The 22725-nt window shown below is 39.7% G+C and overlaps 1 protein-coding gene across 3 annotated transcripts in view; it reads left to right on the top strand.

The window, feature by feature from the left end:
• Window positions 1-22725, top strand: part of ADGRB3 (adhesion G protein-coupled receptor B3) — a 796575-nt gene that overhangs the window by 319739 nt on the left and 454111 nt on the right. For all 3 annotated transcript variants that reach the window (XM_066359103.1, XM_066359102.1, XM_066359101.1), the window contains 2 exons: window positions 13525-13689; window positions 14140-14304. In XM_066359103.1, coding sequence (XP_066215200.1) covers window positions 13525-13689; window positions 14140-14304 — 330 coding nt within the window. The remainder of the gene's footprint in view (window positions 1-13524; window positions 13690-14139; window positions 14305-22725) is intronic.

Raw genomic sequence — 22725 nt, 5'->3', positions numbered from 1 at the left:
GTTATTGAAACATTCAAACATAAAACAAAACCTACAAAATAAGAAAGACTGATCTCCAGTTTCAAGAGGCTTGCAATTTATGGGAGAAAATACACACAACAACAACACACACACACACACACAATAGATTCTCTAAGGACTAGCAAAGGCTCAGTTCGGAGGAAGAGACATACATGAGTGGCAAATGACAAAGGCTAACAAGAATAGCAGAGTCCAAAATACATGATCATTCTTCTACTCCTTCAGAGTTTTTCTCATAGGCCCATTTAGTCACATATTCTGCATGCAAGCAACATAGCTGGGATCCTAGTAATATGTTCCCAACATATTATCCAACTCACACTCATGTTCATTTGCACTCTAAATTCCCCAAGTTTATATACTATATTATGAGACAATGATTCAAATTTCTACTGGAAATTTTAAATATCTAAAACATCTTAAGACTATGAAAAACTATTCAAAATGTGGCGATGCACCAGTCATCTAAAAAGCTTTATTGTTCCTTTTTAGTTTGAAGAACGACTAATAGGTTTCTATACTTAGAATATACATTTAAAAATGTAATATTTATATTAAGTAACATTATTCTCCTAGAATTTTATGAATTCTATCAATCACGAGTATAGCTCATACAATTCAATGTTCATGTAATTATGACTATTGGGAGGTCAAAAATCAGAAGTTACTTGAAAATTACTCCCTAAAATATTTATAAAATCAGTTATACTTTGTCTTATTTCTGTCTCTTTATATACAGGCACAGTTAGGCAGGCACACAGACACACACATATATAGTTATGCCCTGCCTTTTCTCCAAAGATGTGAGCAACCTTTACAAATTTTAGAATATTTTTATTTAGTGCTGCACTATGACATTTGTAGAGTCGAATATAGTTCACTCGTTTTGTTCATGGAATGTGAAAAAGTAGATAACATGAAGGAATAACAAATAATAGCTAACTGTAAAATGTCTTAATAGTTTTTATTTTTTACCTCAGTTAATCCCAATACATAGTCAAAATGGTACTGATCAGTTAAAATATTATCTACCAGGTTTCTCATAGTCCACTTCAGTTAAAATATTATCTACCAGGTTTCTCATAGTCCACTTCCCACGAACATTTCTAGGAAGAAAATGCTTGTCTAACCTGACCAGGCAGTGGCACAGAGATACGGCATCAGACTGGGACACGGAGGACAGATGTTAGAGACCCTGAGGTCACCAGCTTGAGTGCAGGTTCATCTGGTTTGAGCAAAAGCTCACCAGCTTGGGCCCAAGGTCACTGTCTTGAGCAAGGGTCTACTTGCTCTACTGTAGCCCCATGGTCAAGGAACATATAATAAAGCAATCAATGAGCAACTAAAGCGCCGCAATGAAAAATTGATGCTTCTCATCTCCCTTCCTGTCTGTCTATCCCTATCTCTTTCTCTCTCTCTCTCTCTCTCTCTCTCTCTCTCTCTTTCTCTCTGACTCTATCTCTGTCAAAAAGAAAATTCTTGGATATTAGTAGTTAGGCATGCTAAATTGCAGAATTCAGAAAACAAAACTCATTTTCCTCAGTTGCTTTATCATGCGAGCAGGAACCACAGGTGTTTTCAAGCTACTTACATTTTAACAGTATTACACCATCATTGGAATCGCTCTCAGACCATAAAAATTGGATGGCTTTCTTTTGTGTACATCTTTAATTTTTGGAAAGTATGTTTCCTTTATTTATAAATCCAGTCCAGTCTAGCTCATATTCTCTCATAAGTGATCATTATGGGTCCATCTTGAGTACTTAATGAACTGATCACGTGCTACACCTAATATTTGCACTTTTGGATTTAGTTGCATTACAAAAGATGTAAAATTCTTACCCTGTTATATTCCATTTGAAATTTTGGCATCACTCTTTTGAAGTATGTGAGATTTATTTGGTATAAACATTTGGAATTCTCCTTAGAACTAATAGTCTTATCACTAAACTCAGGCATCTTCACTAAAAATAAAAAGCATCATCAAATATCAACAAAGATGTAAGAGACGACTGAGAAGAATATATAGTCCTGTATCTCAAGAAATTTATAAATTCTTTATAGGATTCAGACATAAGCACGTGAAAATTTGAATGCAGTTCTGAAAAACACATAATAATATTCTACATCAGTGAAAGATAGTGATTTGAGAACTCAGTGGATTTTAGCTACAGTGGTTGTAGTCATCCTACCTGAGAAGTCAAAGACATCATCTTAAGGGGTAAAACTGTGATAGGAAGTGCATCAGTAATGAAAACAGTGGGCCAAGACCTACACTTCATTCTCCTTGTTTAGGCCAGTGGTGAAGTGTCCAGAAGAGGGCAGAAAAACATTTGAAACAATATATTGGGTATCTGTTCACCACCTTTCTTAGACTTGAACATGTGGGTTGTGGTAATGGGCAATGGAATCATGTCAGAACAGTATTTCAGCTTCTTGCTTTAAGAAACAGGTATGACCACTATAATGAAGTGGATATTAGGGAGAGGTAAGGTGTATTGTTTGCATCAAATATTGCAATACATTTTATTTATGCAGATTTTGATATCTGCTTCTAAGTAGGTGATATCATATTTTGATCAGGAATTTTCCTTAGTCAGTGTTCAACTTTCTCCCACATCTTTTGGGGTTAGGATAAACCATTTGCCTTTGATCCATATATGGAAAAAAGATAGAAGAGTAAAGAGTCGATATTGTGTTAACCTAGTTTGAGTTATTAGTTACTAATTTGTGTACGGTGTCTGAGAACAGAGACTGGTGTTAGTTGGGAGAAGGAGGGCCAGAGTAGAACAACAAAAGGAGTTTACTGTGGTCCATTCACTGACATAAACCTAACACGACCTCATCTTCCACCTTTTCTCATGTATACAGTAATTAAGTGTGATGTTATGGAAGGGTGTGTGTGTGTATGTGTATGTTCAATGGTCTTTGTAATCTGGTTCTTTTATCTCACCAAACTTCGAACTTCTGGCAGTTCCAACCTATTTTTCTGAATTTTCATTGCAGTCACTAATTAAACCTCAATTTTATAATAGTATTAATGGGTGTATTCGAGGTCAAGGAAATTCTCTTCCATTTTCTATTTATCTCTCTATGCAACTTGAACCTGACGGTAGCCAATACTCTGGGCATCTCAGTAAGTGGGTGTTGGAAAAAAGATTCGTCAAGAGTTTATGTTTGTATTAGGTGATTCCAGGAATGGTTTAAGGAAATGGAGCTTTGCTCTGTATTTGATAATGTCCGGAAAGGCAGAAGATTCTGATTGAATACCTTAATAAATTATCTAGGAAGAGAGAAGAAGTGGTACGCATTGATAAAGAAGTAGTGCTCACTCATATTAGCTGAGGGAAGAGAATGTTTGGAACTTTTTGGGTCGCACCGTGACTTTGATTTTGTCTATGAAGTGGCCTTGTTTTATCTTACTTCACCACAGTCTTAGAGCGGCTTTGTCTGATGTTAATGTTCTCTGTGATGGTTTTGGGTCCAACAGGAGATAACAGAGCCTAGCAGTAAGCACCACACAGGCTGCTACCAGCACTGAGGTCTGGCTGTGGCAGACCATTGCTCGGATGCCACCTTGACGTGACTCCTGCTGTGCTCATTTGATCACATTAGATGCTTTTGTTTTTAATGGTTTTGATTTTTATTAATATTCAAAATGAAGAAAAGTATAAGACATAATTGTTTACATTTTATAGGTAATACTGCTGTTAAAATTATATATATATTTTATATATATATACAAAATTATATATATATAATATATATTTTATATATATATATAAAATAATTTTGTCCTCAAAGTAAAATTGGTATAGACTTTTCCAAAATTAATTATTTAGGGAAAATAAAAGTTTGAGTTCTTAGTTCAAAGATTCAAGCATTATAGTAACTTTCTTTAAAGTAGTAACTTTCTTTAAAGTATTACTTTATAGTAATAGTTTTATCCCTCTTTCAGTAGTTGAAGATTGGAGGAACTAATGATTTAAGTTTGGCTTCTTTGTTTCAGTTTTGACAATTTTTATTCTGATATATTTTATGTAGTAGAGTACAAATAATATAGAAGGTAGGGATTATGATAATTGATTGACAGATTGAAGACTAAAATAATTATTTTTTTTTATTCAGCGAGAGGAGGGGAGATAGAGACAGACTCCTGCATGTGCTGTGACCGGGATCCACCCAGCAAGCCCACTAGGGAGCGATGCTCTGCCCATCTGGGGTGTTGCTCCATTGCTCAACTGAGATCTTCTTAGAGCCTGAGGTGGGGGCCATGGAGCCATCCTCAGCACTTGGGGCTAACTTGTTCCCATTGAGCCATGGCTGCAGGAGGGGAAGAGAGAGTAAGAGAGAGAAGCAAGAGGGAGAGAGGTGGAGAAACAGATGGTTGCTTCTCTTGTATGCCCTGAACGAGACTTGAACCCAGGACATCCACATGCCAGGCTGACACTCTACCACTGAGCTACTGGCCAGGGCCTAAAGTAAATTAAAAGAGAAAAAGCTATTCACAAATAAGTTTTCTATTTGCCCTGAAATATGTGTAAATGAATTTAATTATATGATTCTGTGAGAAACACAGTAGTATAGAGTTCATAAGACATGAATTATAGTTCAGTTTCAATCCTTAATTATAAATATTAACTTAGAAAACTTTTTTATCTTTTCTGTTGCTCAATGATTTTTGTTTATAAAATGGAGCCACTATTTATAAACTTTCTATATCATAGGATTGTTATATGATTAAAATTAGGTGGAAGAATGTTTTAAAAGTATAAAACAATATAAAGTAGAGAATATTTATCATGATTTATATGAAAATATTACTTTAAAAGTAAGGGATTCTAGCCTGACCAGACAGTGGTGCAGTGGATAGAGCATCGGACTGGGATGCAGAAGACCCAGGCTTGAAACCCTGAGATCACCAGCTTGAGTGCAGGCTCACCAGCTTGACCATGAGGTCACTGGCTTGAGTGTGGGGTCATAGACATGACCCCATGGTCACTGGCTTGAGCCTAAAGATTGCTGGCTTGAAGCCCAAGATCATTGGCTTGAGCAAGGGGTCACTTGCTCTACCATAGCTCCTGGTCAAGGCACGTTTGAGAAAGCAATCAATGAGCAACTAAGGTGCTGCAACGAAGACCTGATGCTTCTCATCTCTTTCCCTTCCTGTCTATCTGTCCCTATCTGTCCCTCTCTCTGTCTCTCTATCTGTCTCTGTCACACACACGAAAAATAAAGTATTTTGAAAGGAATAGGTGAAGTAGATTCAGGATGTTATGATAGTTTTTGAATTCAGTTTCTTATGGACAGCCTAATTAATAGATAATTCATAGATCCAAAGAAAGTTTTAGGCCAGGTTTGTACAGGAAGCACCCACATAAGGCCCCTGCCATTCTGTGAGACTAAGCAGTGTCACACTGGTCAGTCCTGCATTGGAGAAATGCATTCCTGTGGATTCAGAACCTCCCTAGTGAGTCTATCAGGTTGTGATTACCAGATATATTTGCAGAATCTTAAAGACTCACAAAAGAAGAAATCTCCCAAGGGCCAGTCCTTGGGAACACAGTGGGACCCAGATATCTCTTTTATCTAGAGCAAAACATTTTCAGTCTCCTGTGGACCTAAAATTTTGATTTTTCAGCAGCTCTGAGAAGGTCCCTCTGCAGGGAGCCCTTCTAGTGAGAGCACTGAGTACAAAGATGCTAGACATTTGCCTGACCTTGGTTCAAGGGTCCTGGCAGTCTCTTCATGAGGATGTTACAATTTGAAACTCAAATGCTACCTCACTAACCTGTTCTTTAATTGCTTTGCATTTTAGCTCTTTTAACTTCTAGTCTTTCGTACGGCAATTATATTTATTTTGTGTCATTTCAGATTTTTAGCATTATTCCATTGACCTTTGTGTTTATCTTATAGAAATTTAAAAAATTGTGTCTTTACTAGTCCTGGCTTGCTTTCTTTGATTACTTATTTTTTCTCATTTAAACTTTGTCATAACATACCAACTTTTTAAAAATTATTTTAGCCTTAAAACTTGCTTTCATGTTCAATTCCAATTTTTTAAATGGCATTTCATTTTGATTTTTTCTCTTTTGCAATTTATCCTAAAATGGCCAGTGGGAACCACAGGTTTATGTTCTTCAGTCCATATCCAAAGCAAGAGATTGCCAGTTTCACATTTCAGTCACACATCCCCAAAGGGTCTCTAGTTTCTTGGGTAACTTCCAACTCATAAAAATCTGAACTCTTAAATTTTGCCATTGCTAAATTAGATAGCCTCAAATCCGGGGCCAGAAGACTTCTCCCCCCAAACCATGCCTACAGATAGCTTTATCGGCTGGCAATAATCAGTCTGAAACAGTCACTGAAACACAGTTTGTTTTGTTTGTTTTTTGTTTGTATTTTGTATTTTTCTGAAGCTGGAAACAGGGAGGCAGTCAGACAGACTCCCGCATGCGCCCAACCGGGATCCACCTGGCACACCCACCAGGGGGCGATGCTCTGCCCATCCGGGGCGTTGCTCTGTTGCAACCAGAGCCATTCTAGCACCTGAGGCAGAGGCCATGGAGCCATCCCCAGCACCCGGGCCAACTTTGCTCCAATGGAGCCTTGGCTGCGGGAGGGGAAGAGAGAGACAGAGAGGAAGGAGAGGGGGAGGGGTGGAGAAGCAGATGGGCGCTTCTACTGTGTGCCCTGGCTGGGAATCGAACCCCGGACTCCTGCATGCCAGGCCGACACTCTACCACTGAGCCAACCGGCCAGGGCCAGAAACACAGTTTTTATTATCCAAAATTATCATGACTTTGTGGGTGAGTACATAATCTAACCTGTGGTTATTGTTTTTCATTCTTCCTTGTATTGTCACCAGTTACTGATCAAGAAGTGAAAATAGACCAAAACAATATTTTCACAAAAAGGTATCACAGGATTTAATTTGGCCCCATACCTGGGAGACAGTCTTTTCTTCCAGGGGGGTCACAGTCACAGCTCTGTGTGTATGGAGGGGGGGTAAACCCCAGGAATCCAGCAATTTAGCCTTTGCAATTTTAATTCTTCTGGGTCCAGAGAATCTGGCAATGTGTCACATTGCTGAAGCGAAATGTGAACTGTCCCCAGTGTGACCTTTCTGTAAAAGGGAGCGCGTGGCGAGATGGTGAGGCAGCCTGAGCTCTCCACCCTCGCCAAGCTTCAAAGCACAGCCTGATCTCTGTTCTCACTCACCTTTGTAAGACGGTTCTTTGGTAATTAGCGTTTGGAGTGTTTACATTGACAAGTAAGACTGAAATCACACCCAGCTGCCAATGTTTATGATGGAAATGAAGAGAAACTGTAAAAGCCTAAGGAAGTGTTGATACTTAGCCGGCTGCATATTATAGACAAAATTTTGGACCTGAGGCTTACCAAATGGTGTTCCAGGGACGGCATAAAAGAAAAAGAGGGGAGGGATGATTACATTTCAAATACATTTGGAAAGCACATTTTTTAAAGTTTACATAATTTCCTGCATTATGTCTATAATGGTATGAGAAATTCAACATGTTCAAAATTGACAATTTGATTTCAGGGCTATATACCCCCTGACCTGTTTTAACACTAATCTAACCCTGTTCAATAAAAGGTTCCATAATTTATCTATTTCAGTAAGCCAAAACCCTAAAAGTCAACACTGAGTCTCTATTTTCCTACACCCCACTACCAACCTATCAGCTCTACATCCAGAAAATATTTCAAATTAACTTACATTTTTTTTGGTCTTCACTAAATGTCACCATAATCCAAGCCACTGTCACTTCTGTCTGGACTATAGTATAGTATAGTATAGTCCAGTGGTCCTCAACCCCCAGGCCACGGACTGGTACCAGTCCTTGGGCCATTTGGTACCGGTCCACAGAGAAAGAATAAATAACTTACATTATTTCCGTTTTATTTATATTTATGCCTGAATGATGTTTTATTTTTAAAAAATAACCAGATTCCCTCTGTTACATCCATCTAAGACTCACTCTTGACGCTTGTCTTGGTCACGTGATACATTTATCCGTCCCACCCTAAAGGCTGGTCCGTGAAAATATTTTCTGACACTAAACCAGTCTGTGGCCCAAAAAAGGTTGGGGACTATTGGTATAGTCTACTAATATCTCTCAATACCTGTCATCACCTTTGCATAAAATCCATTTTGCACACAACTGCAAAAGTAAGTGTTGAAGTGTAAATCATATCACACCATTTCCCTACTTTAAAATCTCATTTCATCTCATCTTGGTCACATGGCCTCCAGAGCCCTAAGGGATCTGGCTTCTGCACACCATCTGAACCCAACTCCTACCTCTTCCCTATTGTGCAACTCAAGAATTTGCTCTTGTAAAGAGATTGCTAAGGATCTTTACATTTCTGGTTCCTTCTAGTGACTCAGGACTCACCTCATATTTGATCTCTTCCAAGAAGTATGGCTGGGTATTCCCCATCACATTGCCTTCTTTTGTCACATTGTCTTCAGAACACCTCTAGCTGAAACTTTTGTTTGTTTACCTGTTTATCATCTGTCCCCACCATGCCTCCTCAGACTGTGTTACTTGAGAACAGAGCGTGTTGATTGGTCTTGAACATCGAAGTCACCACAGACTCTGGCATAGTAGAACAAAGCCACTCATAATCTAGATTCTTTATAAATACTTAGGAGTACCTAATGAGACTCCACAGGGAGATTTGGAGTGTTTACATTTCCCCCAATTAACAGGGAACGCTTTTCTGACAGAATGACAAGATGTTCTTCAGCTTGCAATAGGGACATAGTTTTAGAAAGTATTGAGATATTTTTAACATCATGGGTTTGCAATGACTTAGAGTTACTTTTTACAAACTTCAGAAATCAGTTATACACCCAGATGCAAAGGCGTGGAGAAAAGCCTCATAGCCACTATTGCCTCGATACTCAATGGAGGTGAAACAAACCTGAATGTGAGGCTGAGTCAGAAGCAGCTTCATCACCCCTTAGGATTCCCAGCTAAGCACCAGATTTAAAAAAGCAGCCCCTTTACTGAGGAGTACTTAAAAGAGTGGTTATACAAAAAATATATATGTATTGGATAGATCAAATGATAAATATTTTTTATTTTAAGTACCTCAACATTTATCCCTGAAGTGTAATGCACATATCCTACTTGGAAATACTTAATGTACAAAACAAAGCTCCTAATTTCCACCTCTCTAAAACTTCCCCAGTCCTCCATTCAGAAAAAAACAGCACTACCATTTCCTACAAGGTCTTGGGTCTAATGTCTCTACAAAGAGCACAATTAATGGTTTTCTTTTTTGTTTGATTATTTTAGTGAGAGTAAGAGGTGGGGGCAGGAGAGAGACAGGAAGGGAGAGAGATTAGAAGCATCAGCTCATAGTTGTGGCACCTTATTTGTTTATTGATTGCTTTCTCATATGTGCCTTGACCAGGAGGCTCCAGCTGAGCCAGTGACCCCTTGCTCAAGCCAGTAACCTTTGGGCTCAAGCCAGCGACCATGGGATCATGTCTATGATAGCACACTCAAGCCGGAGACCCCACACTCAAGCTGATGAACCCTCGCTCAAGTCAGCAACTTTGGGGTCTCAAACTTGGGTCCTCAGTATCCCAGGTTGACACTCTATCCACTCTTGCCACCACCTGGTCAGGCAATTTTAATGGTTTTATTAATTTTTGGATATCAAACTGAAAAATAAGACCTGAAATAAAACAATGTTGCATATTTGGCACTAAAAGACATTCTTTCATGTTTTTATATACTGTCTTTTATCTAATCTTTTAAATTAAATTCACATATTCCTCGCTCCTTAACTTCTCAGGTTTTCATTTCTCAGTAACATGAATTTACCACACTAAAGGAATATCAGGTTTTTCCTCTTTCTTTTTTCTGTATTTATTAATATCCATCAGTTATTTTGTCAGGTCAATTTTTTCATAATATTACAAGTAATAATAAAAAGAACTAGTTCTCAGGTTAAAATGAAGTAACAGAAATGTACACTTGATACATCTTGAACTTCATTGTTGTTTGTTTTCTATAACCGACTTTGTAAAGAAAACTGTTCCTATCTAAAACATGTTCTGTTGATTATTATAGTACTGTTAAACCTCAAAAGTTCCCTTAAATGTCTTATATTCCTTCTTTTCTATTTTTCAATTTTTATGGTGGTAAAATATACATTAAATTTACAATTATATGAACTCCTTCTTGAAGTTTAGTTAAAACATAAAATATAATTTCTGCATTAGCTGAAAGGACTGAAACACTAATATTACAAATGTATGAACTTAATTTATTTTTTTTAATTTACCAATGATGATTTAAAGCCTTCTTACAGGAAAACTCTCATGAACAAAGTACTTCACAAATATTCTCATTCTTCCTAATCTCTTTTTAGCAAAGTCTTTTCTCATTCCTCATGGATATCATAACCTGTTGGCAAATTATCTTCTCTTTCCACATTTGACTAGAGCACTCCTGACCACACATCTTAGCTGAAAAGACTGACCCTGTTCTTTTTGCCAGTGAGTGTGTAGCCATTACATTCATAAAAAAAATAACAATACTGACAATTTACCTAAAACCAGAATTATCAGGGGCATCGCGTCCTCCTTTATTCTAGTCATTCAGCACTGAATACGGTTGCTAAGTCGTCTTTGTGTTTCTCTTTGAATGTTCTCCATCATTTGAACACCCCTAAATTCTTTTGCAAGGTAGATTTCAAGGTGCATCTTATTTTTTTAACCTTTCTCAGAATGCTTAGGACTGTGAGGTTTATTATGCAAGCTTAATAAATATTATTGTTGTGAAACAAGATCCTGAAATGAAAAACATACTCATCGTTAGAGCCAAAATTGAGAGGAAATGGATAACTTGTGAAGTCCTGTTGATTTACTAGATTTTTTTCTTTTTTTTTTTTTTTTTTTTTTGGTCTAACAAATGGACTACATAGCCTAAAGATTATATTGCTACTTTTTTTTTTTTTGTACTTTTCTGAAGCTGGAAACGGGAGAGACAGTCAGACAGACTCTCGCATGCGCCCGACCGGGATCCACCCCGCATGCCCACCAGGGGCGACGCTCTGCCCACCAGGGGGCGATGCTCTGCCCCTCCGGGGGCGTCGCTCTGCCGCGACCAGAGCCACTCTAGCGCCTGGGGCAGAGGCCAAGGAGCCATCCCCAGCGCCTGGGCCATCTTTGCTCCAATGGAGCCTTGGCTGCGGGAGGGGAAGAGAGAGACAGAGAGGAAGGAGGGGGTGGGGGTGGAGAAGCAAATGGGCGCTTCTCCTATGTGCCTTGGCCGGGAATCGAACCCGGGTCCCCCGCACGCCAGGCCGACGCTCTACCGCTGAGCCAACCGGCCAGGGCTATATTGCTACTTTTAAGAAAGGGAGATGCTAAAATTACATGAATAGTATAATTAAGCAGCATATTGTGATTTTTTTTAAATCTCACAAAGGATTTATTAAGTACAGCTATATATCTATTAACCAACCTTCTTCCTAATGGCTACCTGCAAGGCCTGAAAGTGGGTTGAAAGTCCATACTTACTCATAATCTGTCAGGCTTTCTCGTTTGTTTGGATTGGTTTTCAAAGCAACACTAACTTCTGTTGGAACTTTGAATTTATAGTGAATTTTCTTTCACTGTAAGGAAAGTACCTAAGGACTAAGAAATGATATATTAGAAAGTATATAGTATATTTATAACTCTTCTATGCTAGTTAATGCATTGTAAATTAGGTAAATATGTTTGCCTGATTTCTTTGCTCACTTGTATTTTGTGATTATATTATGCCTTTGTGAATGCTGGTGCCCTTTTTCTAAAATTATACAAATTTTACCATACTAATCTAACATAATTACCCCCCAAATAGATGTACTACTCTGTCCTCTGAAAGCCTTCATGTGCCACATTAAGACATCATTGCTTTGCATGCATAATGTAACTCTTCTACTAAGCTATAAGATTTTTGAGGTTCAGATTTATATTTTATTTCTCTCTCATATCACTTCTTATAGTGTCTGATAACTAAATGGACTCTCCAAAACCATTTTAATGAATGAATAAATAAATTAGTTTCAATTTGAATCTCCCAAACACAAGTTCAGTATTTGGAATTTTAGTCACAGACACCTGGGAGTCATCTTGACACTCTCTCCACTTCACCTGCCATGACCAGTCCTTCAGGAGGGCATCTTGCCAGGCCACCCCAGGAGCTCCCAAATCTTCCCGGGACACTGCATCAGCACTGCCTAATTGTCCTAGCTCCGATCCTTCCTGCCCTCACCCATAATTCTTTCTCCACCCTGCATTAGATCTGATCATAGAGTCCCGTTTAAACTCTTCACTGGCTTCTTAATGGTCTGAGAATAATAGTCCAAATCCTTAACACAGTTGATGAAAAGCCTACAAAATCTGACATCTGCCTTTTACCCGCTTCCTTGGGTAGAACTGTTCACCCAGCTCTCTTGATTCCATTCACAATGGCCTTCAAGTCCTGGAAGTTTAGTCTGTCAAGGACCTTTGTATATCTTAGGGAACTTACCCATACCCGATATTTCCACATTATTCTTGAGCGTTTGCCTGAAGCCATGTCAAGGAAGAGTCCCCCGGCCCTCCAAATTCTTATCTCATAGTATCTGGAAAGTGTGCTTTGCAGCAATGCTAAGGAATTAATTTATTTAGCATGTAACGAATTATTTAACTTATTGTGGGAGCTTTTTTAAAATATGACCTCTATGACATATTGGTCAGTATTTATTTTGTTCACTGTTCCCTGTACCCATGAAAGTTTGGATGTTTGAGTGATCAATAAATATTTTTGAAGAAACACATGAGTCAAAAGACATACTGGGGCCCTGGCCGGTTGGCTCAGCGGTAGAGCGTCGGCCTGGCGTGCGGGGGACCCGGGTTCGATTCCCGGCCAGGGCACATAGGAGAGGCACCCATTTGCTTCTCCACCCCCCCCCCCTCCTTCCTCTCTATCTCTCTCTTCCCCTCCCCTCCGGCAGCCAAGGCTCCATTGGAGCAAAGATGGCCCCGGGCACTGGGGATGGCTCCTTGGTCTCTGCCCCAGGCGCTAGAGTGGCTCTGGTCGTGGCAGAGCCACCCTGCGGAGGGGCAGAGCATCGCCCCCTGGTGGGCAGAGCGTCGCCCCTGGTGGGCGTGCCGGGTGGATCCCGGTCAGGCGCATGCGGGAGTCTGTCTGACTGTCTCTCCCCATTTCCAGCTTCAGAAAAATACAAAAAAAAAAAAAAAAAAAAGACATACTGGATACAAAAAAGGAAACAGAAGTGAAAAATTAAGGTCATAGTAGTTTGAAAGGTAGTAATAATATCTAATGCCATCATGTCCTTCCATTGTATGTATCTCTTTAGAGTCCCTTGATTGGGACTCATCTTCAAGGTTAGTATTACGTTGGATTTTCTGTACAGCCTTCTCTACTGGAAGATCTCCTCACATTGCATCTTTTTCTGCTTTGGCAGTTGATGGACAGTGGCAGGAGTGGAGTTCATGGAGCCAATGCTCGGTAACCTGCTCGAATGGGACCCAGCAGAGAAGCCGGCAGTGTACTGCTGCTGCTCACGGAGGTTCTGAATGCAGAGGGCCGTGGGCAGAGAGCAGGGAGTGCCATAACCCTGAGTGTACCGGTAAGACCCAGTTGCTGCCTTTCAGGAATGCCTGCCATTTAAACACTGTGACAGAACCATGCCAGACAGTCAGGCGGCCATAGTGTAATCAGATGAGTATATATTTCTAGTAAATGAAACCAATTATACCCATACTCATTCTACTGTATGTCACATTAATAAAACAGCAAAATTTAGAAGAGTCTTAATGTAAGTATTGATTAAGTTGATGAAGTTTAATACTGAACTTGTACTTTTTATAAGTAAGGTTCAGTGTCCAAGTGAAGATTCTGACAAACATATACATTTCTGTTCATCCCAGTGTTCCTTATTTGACCAGCAAATCAAATATTTGAATAAAGTTTAATCAGTTAATAAAAATTGAATAGACAGTAATGGTCCTTGCATTTTAAAATTACTAAAGCAATGTGTAACGGACTCCTGACATTGACCATGACATGTTTCTTTCAGCCAACGGCCAGTGGAATCAGTGGGGTCATTGGAGTGGATGTTCCAAGTCATGTGATGGTGGCTGGGAAAGGCGCATACGGACCTGTCAGGGGGCAGCCATAACAGGGCAGCAGTGTGAGGGAACCGGTGAAGAAGTGAGAAGATGCAGTGAGCAGCGATGTCCTGGTGAGCATGAACTGAGCTTATCCCAATGAAAACATTTTGTTACCAAAACAAGGATGAAAAATATTGTCATTGATTAAAGGACAGTACTTCCTCATTGAAGGCTTGCTAGTGATTAGTGGCAGCTTACTTGTTCCCATAACATATAGAGTTTCCTCTGTTTATGGGTTGTAGACTATTCTATAGGTTTTTATATTATTTGCTGTGAAGTGACCCTGAGAATGTGATAATACCAAGACAGCAATATTGAACAATAACACGGCTAGATATACTATAATTTAAACTACTTTGGGGTCTAGGGTATTATTCTTTTTTACTATTTTCATAAAATATTTGTTTAAAGTGCCTTAAGTAATGTATAGTAGAAATATAACAACATAAGTGTCAGATAGCTAAGTGATAAAATAAAGAGTTGATGTTGAAATTCAGACACAGTAAATTCTGCTGTTAATCCATCTTGCTCTGACCTTGGACATCCCCAGTTCCTTGTCCTTGCCCCATTTTCCGCTGTAAAAGAAAATGTCTTTGAGGGACACATTATAAAATGAAAGCATAAGGTCTTAATTAGCAGCGAACAAACAGAAATGTGGCTACAGTAAAAGATTTTATGTATAAGCATAGAAAAAATGAGGGGTCAGAAATAGCTCAGATGATACATTTTGTACAGAGTTGGACAAAAGTAGGTTTACAGTTGTGAGTACATAAAACACAGAGTTCATTCTCGTTATTATGTATGAATGATTGTATTAGTTTCCATATGAACAAATGTAAAACCTACTTTTGCTCTATCTTGTATTTTAAAACATTATTTAGAACAAAGACTCCTTTCTAATTGTGTATACATTTCATAAAATATGATTGGCATACTGAGTGAGGGCTTAATAAATAAGTGAAAATTAGGATTTTAGAATATCTTGTGATACGAATGCGAGAGAAGATGATAGCACGGGACTTTTAATGATGACGGCGCTGCACAAAGGAAAGTGCTGAGCTGGAGAATCTGAAGACCCAGATAGAGTCGTGTTGCTGCTGTCAATCTGCAGGCGAGCTAGCTGGCCTCCTGGCCCCCTGTTCCTTTTGAGCATGGTGAGTGCAGCTGTTCAGTGTTCCTTTTTCATTCCAGAAAATTATGGATTTCTGTCTCTGTCTGATAGAACTACTTCAAGTTAGAAAAACCAAGAAATTCTAAGAGCTATCTAAGGGTCAAAACTTTGTATTTCTCTGTACTTCAAATTTTGATGACTTCTCACCGTTCAACTCTTAATACCAACAGAAACTGGACTCTAAGAGGAGCAGTGTCAGCAGGGTTTTTTTAGAGCTTACCGAAGATCTAAAATTAGTTTTTTTTAATTCTTAAGGCCATATGAATTTAGAATGATAAGGAGTAGCCAGCACGCTGGGTTTTGTTGAGGAGGATACCTATGTAGATTACAACTGCGAAATTCCTCCTGTGCTGCATAAGATTTAAGAAGCATTATAGAAAAACATTGATTTTGCACAGGGAGAAATGCCATTAGAACAGTAGGCATGATTAAATAAGACCCTTTTAATATTTGAAGTAACCTGCACTAGTCTGAGCATGCTGGGATTCTTAACTGAGCTTTTAAAACTGTCTTTCATCTGCATATATAGAGGTAAATTGGTGCTGTTGCAATCAAATTTAAAAGATTGCCACCTGCTGTTTGGAAAATATTTTACATATCTATTTACAAAAAAGATATACCTTTACTTAATGCTAGGTTTGTTTGCTGGCTTTTATGATTCAAAGCAGGTTGAAAATTATAAAATGGTAGACTTTTTATATTATATGTGTTATGTTAGATAGTTAAATTTATATAAATATATTAATAAATTATACCCTGACCAGGCGGTGGCGCAGTGGATAGAGCGTCAGACTGGGATGCAGAGGGCCCAGGTTTGAGACCCCGAGGTCGCCAGCTTGAGCGCGGGCTCATCTGGTTTGAGCAAAGCTCACCAGCTTGGACTCAGGGTCGCTGGCTTGAGCAAGGGGTTACTCAGTCTGCTGAAGGCCTGCGGTCAAGGCACATATGAGAAAGCAATCAATGAACAATTAAGTTGTCACAGTGAAAAACTGATGATTGATGCTTCTCAACTCTCTCCATTCCTGTCTGTCCCTGTCTATCCCTCTCTGTGACTCTCTCTCTGACTCTGTAAATAAAATAAAATAAGTAAATTATAATTATATATAAATATGCATAATTATAAATAAATTGTATATATTTGGTATGAACCTTAAAATTTTTATTTTGCACTTTTTAATAATATGATTTGAAATCATATTACATATGGAGCAGTATAATGGCTCCAAATTTACACATTGATAATATATATTGAAAAAACTGGCCCTGGCTGGTTGGCTCAGCAGTAGAGCATCAGCCCAGCATGTGGAAAGCCCAGGTTTGATTCTCGGTCAGGGCACACAGGAGAAGTGCCCATCTGCTTCTCCACCCTTCCCTCTCTCCTTTCTCTTTATCTCTCTCTTCCCCTCCTGCAGCCAAGGCTCCATTGGAGCAAACTTGGTCCAGGCACTGAGGATGGCTCCATGGCCTTACCTCAAGCAATTAAAATAGCTCAGTTGCCAAGCAACAAAGCAGCAGCCTCAGATGGGCAGAGCATCCACTAGTATAGAGCTTGCCAGGTGGATCCCAGCTGGGACGCATGAGGGAGTCTGTCTTCTCTGCCTCCCTGCCTCTCACTTAAAAAAAAATGAAAGAGAAAGAAAAATGTTTTTGAATTATAAGTTACCAAAGCATTTTTTCCTTTTGCCAATGACCAAACCACAAAAATATTTCTTTTAAAATAATTTTTTAAATATTATGTTTAGTGCTATTCATTCTTAATTTTTCTCCAGGTTGGTGAAAACAACTAGTATTATTTCTATGCTTTGATTACTTTGGATGCAAAACAAATTATTCAAGTTTACCAAGAAACCCTCAGTTGTCAGTAAAGAAAAATATAACATATTCACATCTTTGTCTGGACAATTAATGAAAATAATGATTAATCATCTGAATTTAATCAAAAGCTATTATAGTGTCTACTAAAAAAAATGGAGAATAAATTTCCCGTCAAAATTAGGATGTTTCTTTTTTTTTTTTTTTTGTACTTTTCTGAAGCTGGAAACGGGGAGACAGTCAGACAGACACCAGCACGCACCCAACCGGGATCCACCTGGCACTCCCACCAGGGGGCGATGCTCTGCCCATCCGGGGCGTCGCGACCAGAGCCATTCTAGCGCCTGAGGCAGAGGCCACAGAGCCATCCCCAGTGCCCGGCCATCTTTGCTCCAATGGAGCCTTGGCTACGGGAGGGGAAGAGAGAGACAGAGAGGAAGGAGAGGGGGAGGGGTGGAGAAGCAAATGGGCGCTTCTCCTGTGTGCCCTGGCCGGGAATCGAACTGGGACTCCCACACGCCAGGCCGACGCTCTACCACTGAGCCAACCGGCTAGGGCCTCTTGATTAGGATGTTTCTTGAGCAGGTGGTGGCGCAGTGGATAGAGCATCAGACTGGGATGTGGTGGACCCATCCACCTCGGGGTTCGAGACCCCGAGGTCGCCAGCTTGAGCGCGGGCTCATCTGGTTTGAGCAAAAGCTCACCAGCTTGGACCCAAGGTCGCTGGCTTGAGCAAGTGGTTACTCGATCTGCTGAAGGCTCGTGGTCAAGGCACATATGAGAAAGCAATCAGTGAACAACTAAGGTGTTACAACGCACAACGAAATACTAATAATTGATGTTTCTTATCTCTCCGTTCCTGTCTGTCTGTCCCTGTCTATCCCTCTCTCTGACTCTCTCTCTGTCTCTGTAAAAAATAAAAAAAAAAAAGATTGGGATGTCCCTATACTGGTAGATGGTTAAAATAAAAGAATGAGAAAAAACAGTACAGCATAGGAAATACAATCAATAATATCTTAATATCTATATATGGTTCCAGATAAGTAGGGGAATATCAGAGGAAACAGTGTGTCTAACCACTGTGCTCTACACCTGAAACTAATACACCTGAAACTAAGAGATACAGTGTAGGGAAAAAAAATTTTTAATTAAAAAAATAATAAAAAAGTGGAATAAAAATAAAATGAGCATCAATGACCAAAATTAGATATTGCTCTTGTTTTTATAAAAAAAGAGAATTAGAGGTTTGAAAAATAAATCTCTATGAGTAATAGAGTAGCTACAGGGAGGTAATTAAGTTACTCAATTATTTAATTGGTCAAACTCACCAAATAATAATTTTATTGATCTCAATCTCATTATACACTCCCAGGCTTTGAGGGTTAAATAGTAGAAAAGTAAGGAATAGCTCCTGTGGTTTTGTTACATTGCTACACTGTCAAGACACACTATTTTTAGTCCTTTGTTTGTTTTTTTGTTTTGTTTTCCAATATTTCTCTGGTTATATCATTCAGAAAGCAGATGTTACTGCCTATTGGCTTTTGAAATTTCAGGCTTCTTAAACTCCTTGCTCTGTTCCCAGGGAAGGAGCTTGATATTCCTATAGCTCCAATTCTAAGGTTCATTACTTCTTAGTCATTATCTGCTAAGTTGGAACCTAACATTCACAGGTAGATGTTAAACTGAATTTATACATAAAATGTCCTTCGTAGAGTCATAATTGCTTTATTTGCCTGTGGTGAGTGAGCCTGCAGATTGAATGTCCTGAGAATAAACTTGTGAGGTAAGATAACCAAGTCATAAGTGCACACAGTAATAGCAATTTAGATGGAGATGTAGCAGTTATTGTGATATTTAACTCTAACTAGGCATACCAAAGAAGGTTAGAAATAATGTGTGTAATCCCAAACTTGTCTTGAACACTGAAATGCATTTGTCTTTAGAACTTGGCCACTTTGAATGTGGTAACTATATCCCGACACACAGCCCACTTAGGAGAAACAGCATTCTGGGAGTGACTTCCTTATCTCTGTGAGGTTGCTCTCCAACAGAATTTCATCTCCTCTGGAGACCCAGAGAGGCTTTCACTGGTTTCTGAGTAATTTTCTTTTAACTTAGCTATAGTAGGAGGAAGGAATCACAAAACTTGCTTACTTTATCCTCCTGTCTTCTTTGAAGACCTATCCTCTTTGGCCAGAGCTGTGCTTCTCGAGCTTTAGTCTACATGAAGAGTCACCCAGAGAACTGAGAAAGCACTGATTCCTGAGCCAACGCCCAGAGATTCTGGTCGGTAGGTCTAGTGGGGGCCTGCGGGTCTGCCTTTCTAAGAAGCTACCGGATGACGCTGGCCACGCTGCAGGTTACCCTCCTGGTTACGCTGATCTACTGTAAATATATTTATACATACTACTGATCCTCCTTATCTGTGCTTTGCTTTCCACGGTTTCAGTAACCATGGTCAACTGAGGTCTTAAAATATTAAATAAAAAAATTCCCAAAACCGCCTGACCTGTGGTGGCGCAGTGGATAAAGCGTCGACCTGGAAATGCTGAGGTCACTGGTTCAAAGCCCTGGCCTTGCCTGGTCAAGGCACATATGGGAGTTGAGGCTTCCTGCTCCTCCCCCCCTTCTCTCTCTCCTCTCTCTCTCCTTTCTAAAATGAATAAATAAATAAATAAAATTTTTTAAAAATCCCCAAAACAAACAATTTATAAGGTTTAAATTGTACGCCATTCTGAGCAGCAGCGTGATGAAGTCTCACACCATCTTGTTCCATCCTGTTGAGGATGTGAGTCATCTCTGTGTGCACTGTGTGCACTCAGCAGATGCTACCCACCTGTTATTAGTCATTTGGAAGCCCTCTTGGTTATTACATGGACTGTTGAAGTATTGTAGTGCTATGTTCAAGTGACTCTTATTTGACTAATGCTACATTCCCATCATTTTTATTATATTGCATTGTTATAATCGTTCTATTTTGTTATTAGATGTTACTCCTCTCTTTTTACTGTACCCTAATTTGTAAATTCGACTTTAGTATAGGTATGCGGGTAGAGGAAAACCATGATTTGTATAGGATTCAGCAGTACCTACGGTTTTAGGCATTCACTGGAGGAACTTAAATTCCCATGGATAAGATGGGACTACTATACATAAAAATAAGGTGGTGAAATTAACAAAAAAGTAGCAAACAGTCCTCTGCCTCAACTCCTGAACAAGATCACAAATGTTACTTCACTTTTACTTCTTCATGAATAATGAGGAATTGTTTCTGGAATCAGTTGATAATGAAAATACAGACAATCCGTTTCCAGTCTCCCTTGCCAACCCATGTTTCAACCAAAATAAGGTCTCTTGAAAGCAATCAGTTAAAGACAATTAGGCTTTTAACTACTTGTGTGAACAAAGAAAGAACTATAGTTTAGTCATTATACAAGGCTCACTTAGTTCCCCAACCCCCATCATTCCTCTTCTGGGGAGAGGAGGAGAAATAACTTGGGTATTATTTGAATACATTGGCTATAAAGCTGTGTATTGTCAAGACAGGTCTCCTGCAGTCCTTACATCCCAGCTACTCTTACTCTCTTACTGAGTAGTAGTACATTTCGCTGTCTCTATCTTCCACGGCTATTAGCTACTATACACATACACAGGTGTGAATATTTGTGTGTGTGGGCAGGGGGTGCCAGGGAGGAACATAAAGTCTTTGCTCATATTGACTTACTTTCTCTTTAGTTCCCAGTTATAGAAGTGGTGAATTAATCACTATTGGTAATTTTTTCTTTGTTAAGACAAGTTTAACAAGTTAGTAAGTCAAACTTCTAAATGGTGTGGAACACTGCCTTTTTATGGCTAAATGTAATCATTATTCATTATTAGAAATCCAGATATGGCCCTGGTCGGTTGGCTCAGTGGATAGAGCGTTGGCCTGGCGTATGGACGTCCCAGGTTCAATTCCCAGTCAGGGCACACAGGAGAAGTGACCGTCAACTTCTCTCTCCTTTTCACCAGTCATTCTCTTCCTCTTCTTCTCCCACAGCCAGTGGCTTGGATAGGTTGGTCCCAATGCATTGTCCTCACACACTAAAAATAGCTCAATTGCCCTGGCCGGTTGGCTCAGTGGTAGAGCGTTGGCCTGGCGTGCAGAAGTCCCGGGTTTGATTCCCGGCCAGGGCACACAGGAGAGGCGCCCATCTGCTTCTCCACCCCTCCCCCTCTCCTTCCTCTCTGTCTCTCTCTTCCCCTCCCGCAGCCGAGGCTCCATTGGAGCAAAGATGGCCCGGGCGCTGGGGATGGCTCCTTGGCCTCTGCCCCAGGCGCTAGAGTGGCTCTGGTCGCGACAGAGCGACGCCCCGGTGGGCAGAGCGTCGCCCCCTGGTGGGCATGCCGGGTGGATCCCAGTTGGGCACATGTGGGAGTCTGTCTGACTGTCTCTCCCCATTTCTGGCTTCAGGAAAAAAAAAATAGCTCAATTGAGTCGAGCACAGCCCTCGAGGAGCATTGCCAGGTGGATCCCGGTTGGGGTGCATGCGGGAGTCTGTCTCACTATTTCCCCTCCTCTCACTTAAAAAAAAAAAAGATATGTGGTGTAAAATGTACGTTTCTTTTTAAAAATTATTAATTTTTTTTCAATTACTGGGTTACATTAAATATTATTTTGTATTAGTTTCAGGTGTACAACATGGTAAATATACAGTAATATCCTTTACAAAGTGTTCCTACATTTATAAAGAAGATAAAAAGTGTAGTACCATATATTAAATATTCACATACAAGTTGGCACCTACTTTATTTTGTTTTATTCCAAACCACAAGATTATCATTAATAATATTTTTTAAAAACTCTTAATCCATTAGGATTTCTATTACTTTCTGCTATCAGATGTAATGTGTCTACCCTATTAAGAATTATATTACTACAGCCTGACCAGGCGGTGGCGCAGTGGATAGAGCATCAGACTGGGACGTGGAGGACCCAGGTTTGAAACCTCGAGGTCGCCAGCTTGAGCACTGGCTCATCTGATTTGAGCAAGGGTCGCCGCCTTGAACCCAAGGTCACTGGCTTGAGCAAGGGGTCACTTGCTCTGCTGTAGCCTCCTGGTCAAGGCACATATGAGAAAGCAATCACTGAACAACTAAGGTGCTGCAAGGAAGAATTGATGCCTTTTATCTATCTCTCTCCCTTTCAGCCTGTCTGTTCCTCTTTCTGTCTCTGTCACAAAAAAAAAAAAAAGAATTATATTACTGCATGTTTAGTTTCAAATGTCCAGGCAAGTGTTTTCACCGAATATTTTTGTGCAGAAGAAATAATGTCACACACGACTTCTACATGCCATTTGTTCACCTAAACCAACCACTAATTCAGTGTTGACAGTAGGTGGCGCTAAGGATAGACTTCTTTCATCTTATTGTTTTATCAACTTCAGATACATTCTAAAAAGTAGAGAAAGACATGAGAACTTGAGGATACCCTGTAGGTGAGAGACATCGCCTGTTGCTAAATAAATAT

Source organism: Saccopteryx leptura, chromosome 1 (assembly GCF_036850995.1).
Source record: "Saccopteryx leptura isolate mSacLep1 chromosome 1, mSacLep1_pri_phased_curated, whole genome shotgun sequence".
NCBI classification, from domain to species: Eukaryota; Metazoa; Chordata; class Mammalia; order Chiroptera; family Emballonuridae; genus Saccopteryx; species Saccopteryx leptura.
This window is presented reverse-complemented; position numbering and strand designations above follow the sequence as displayed.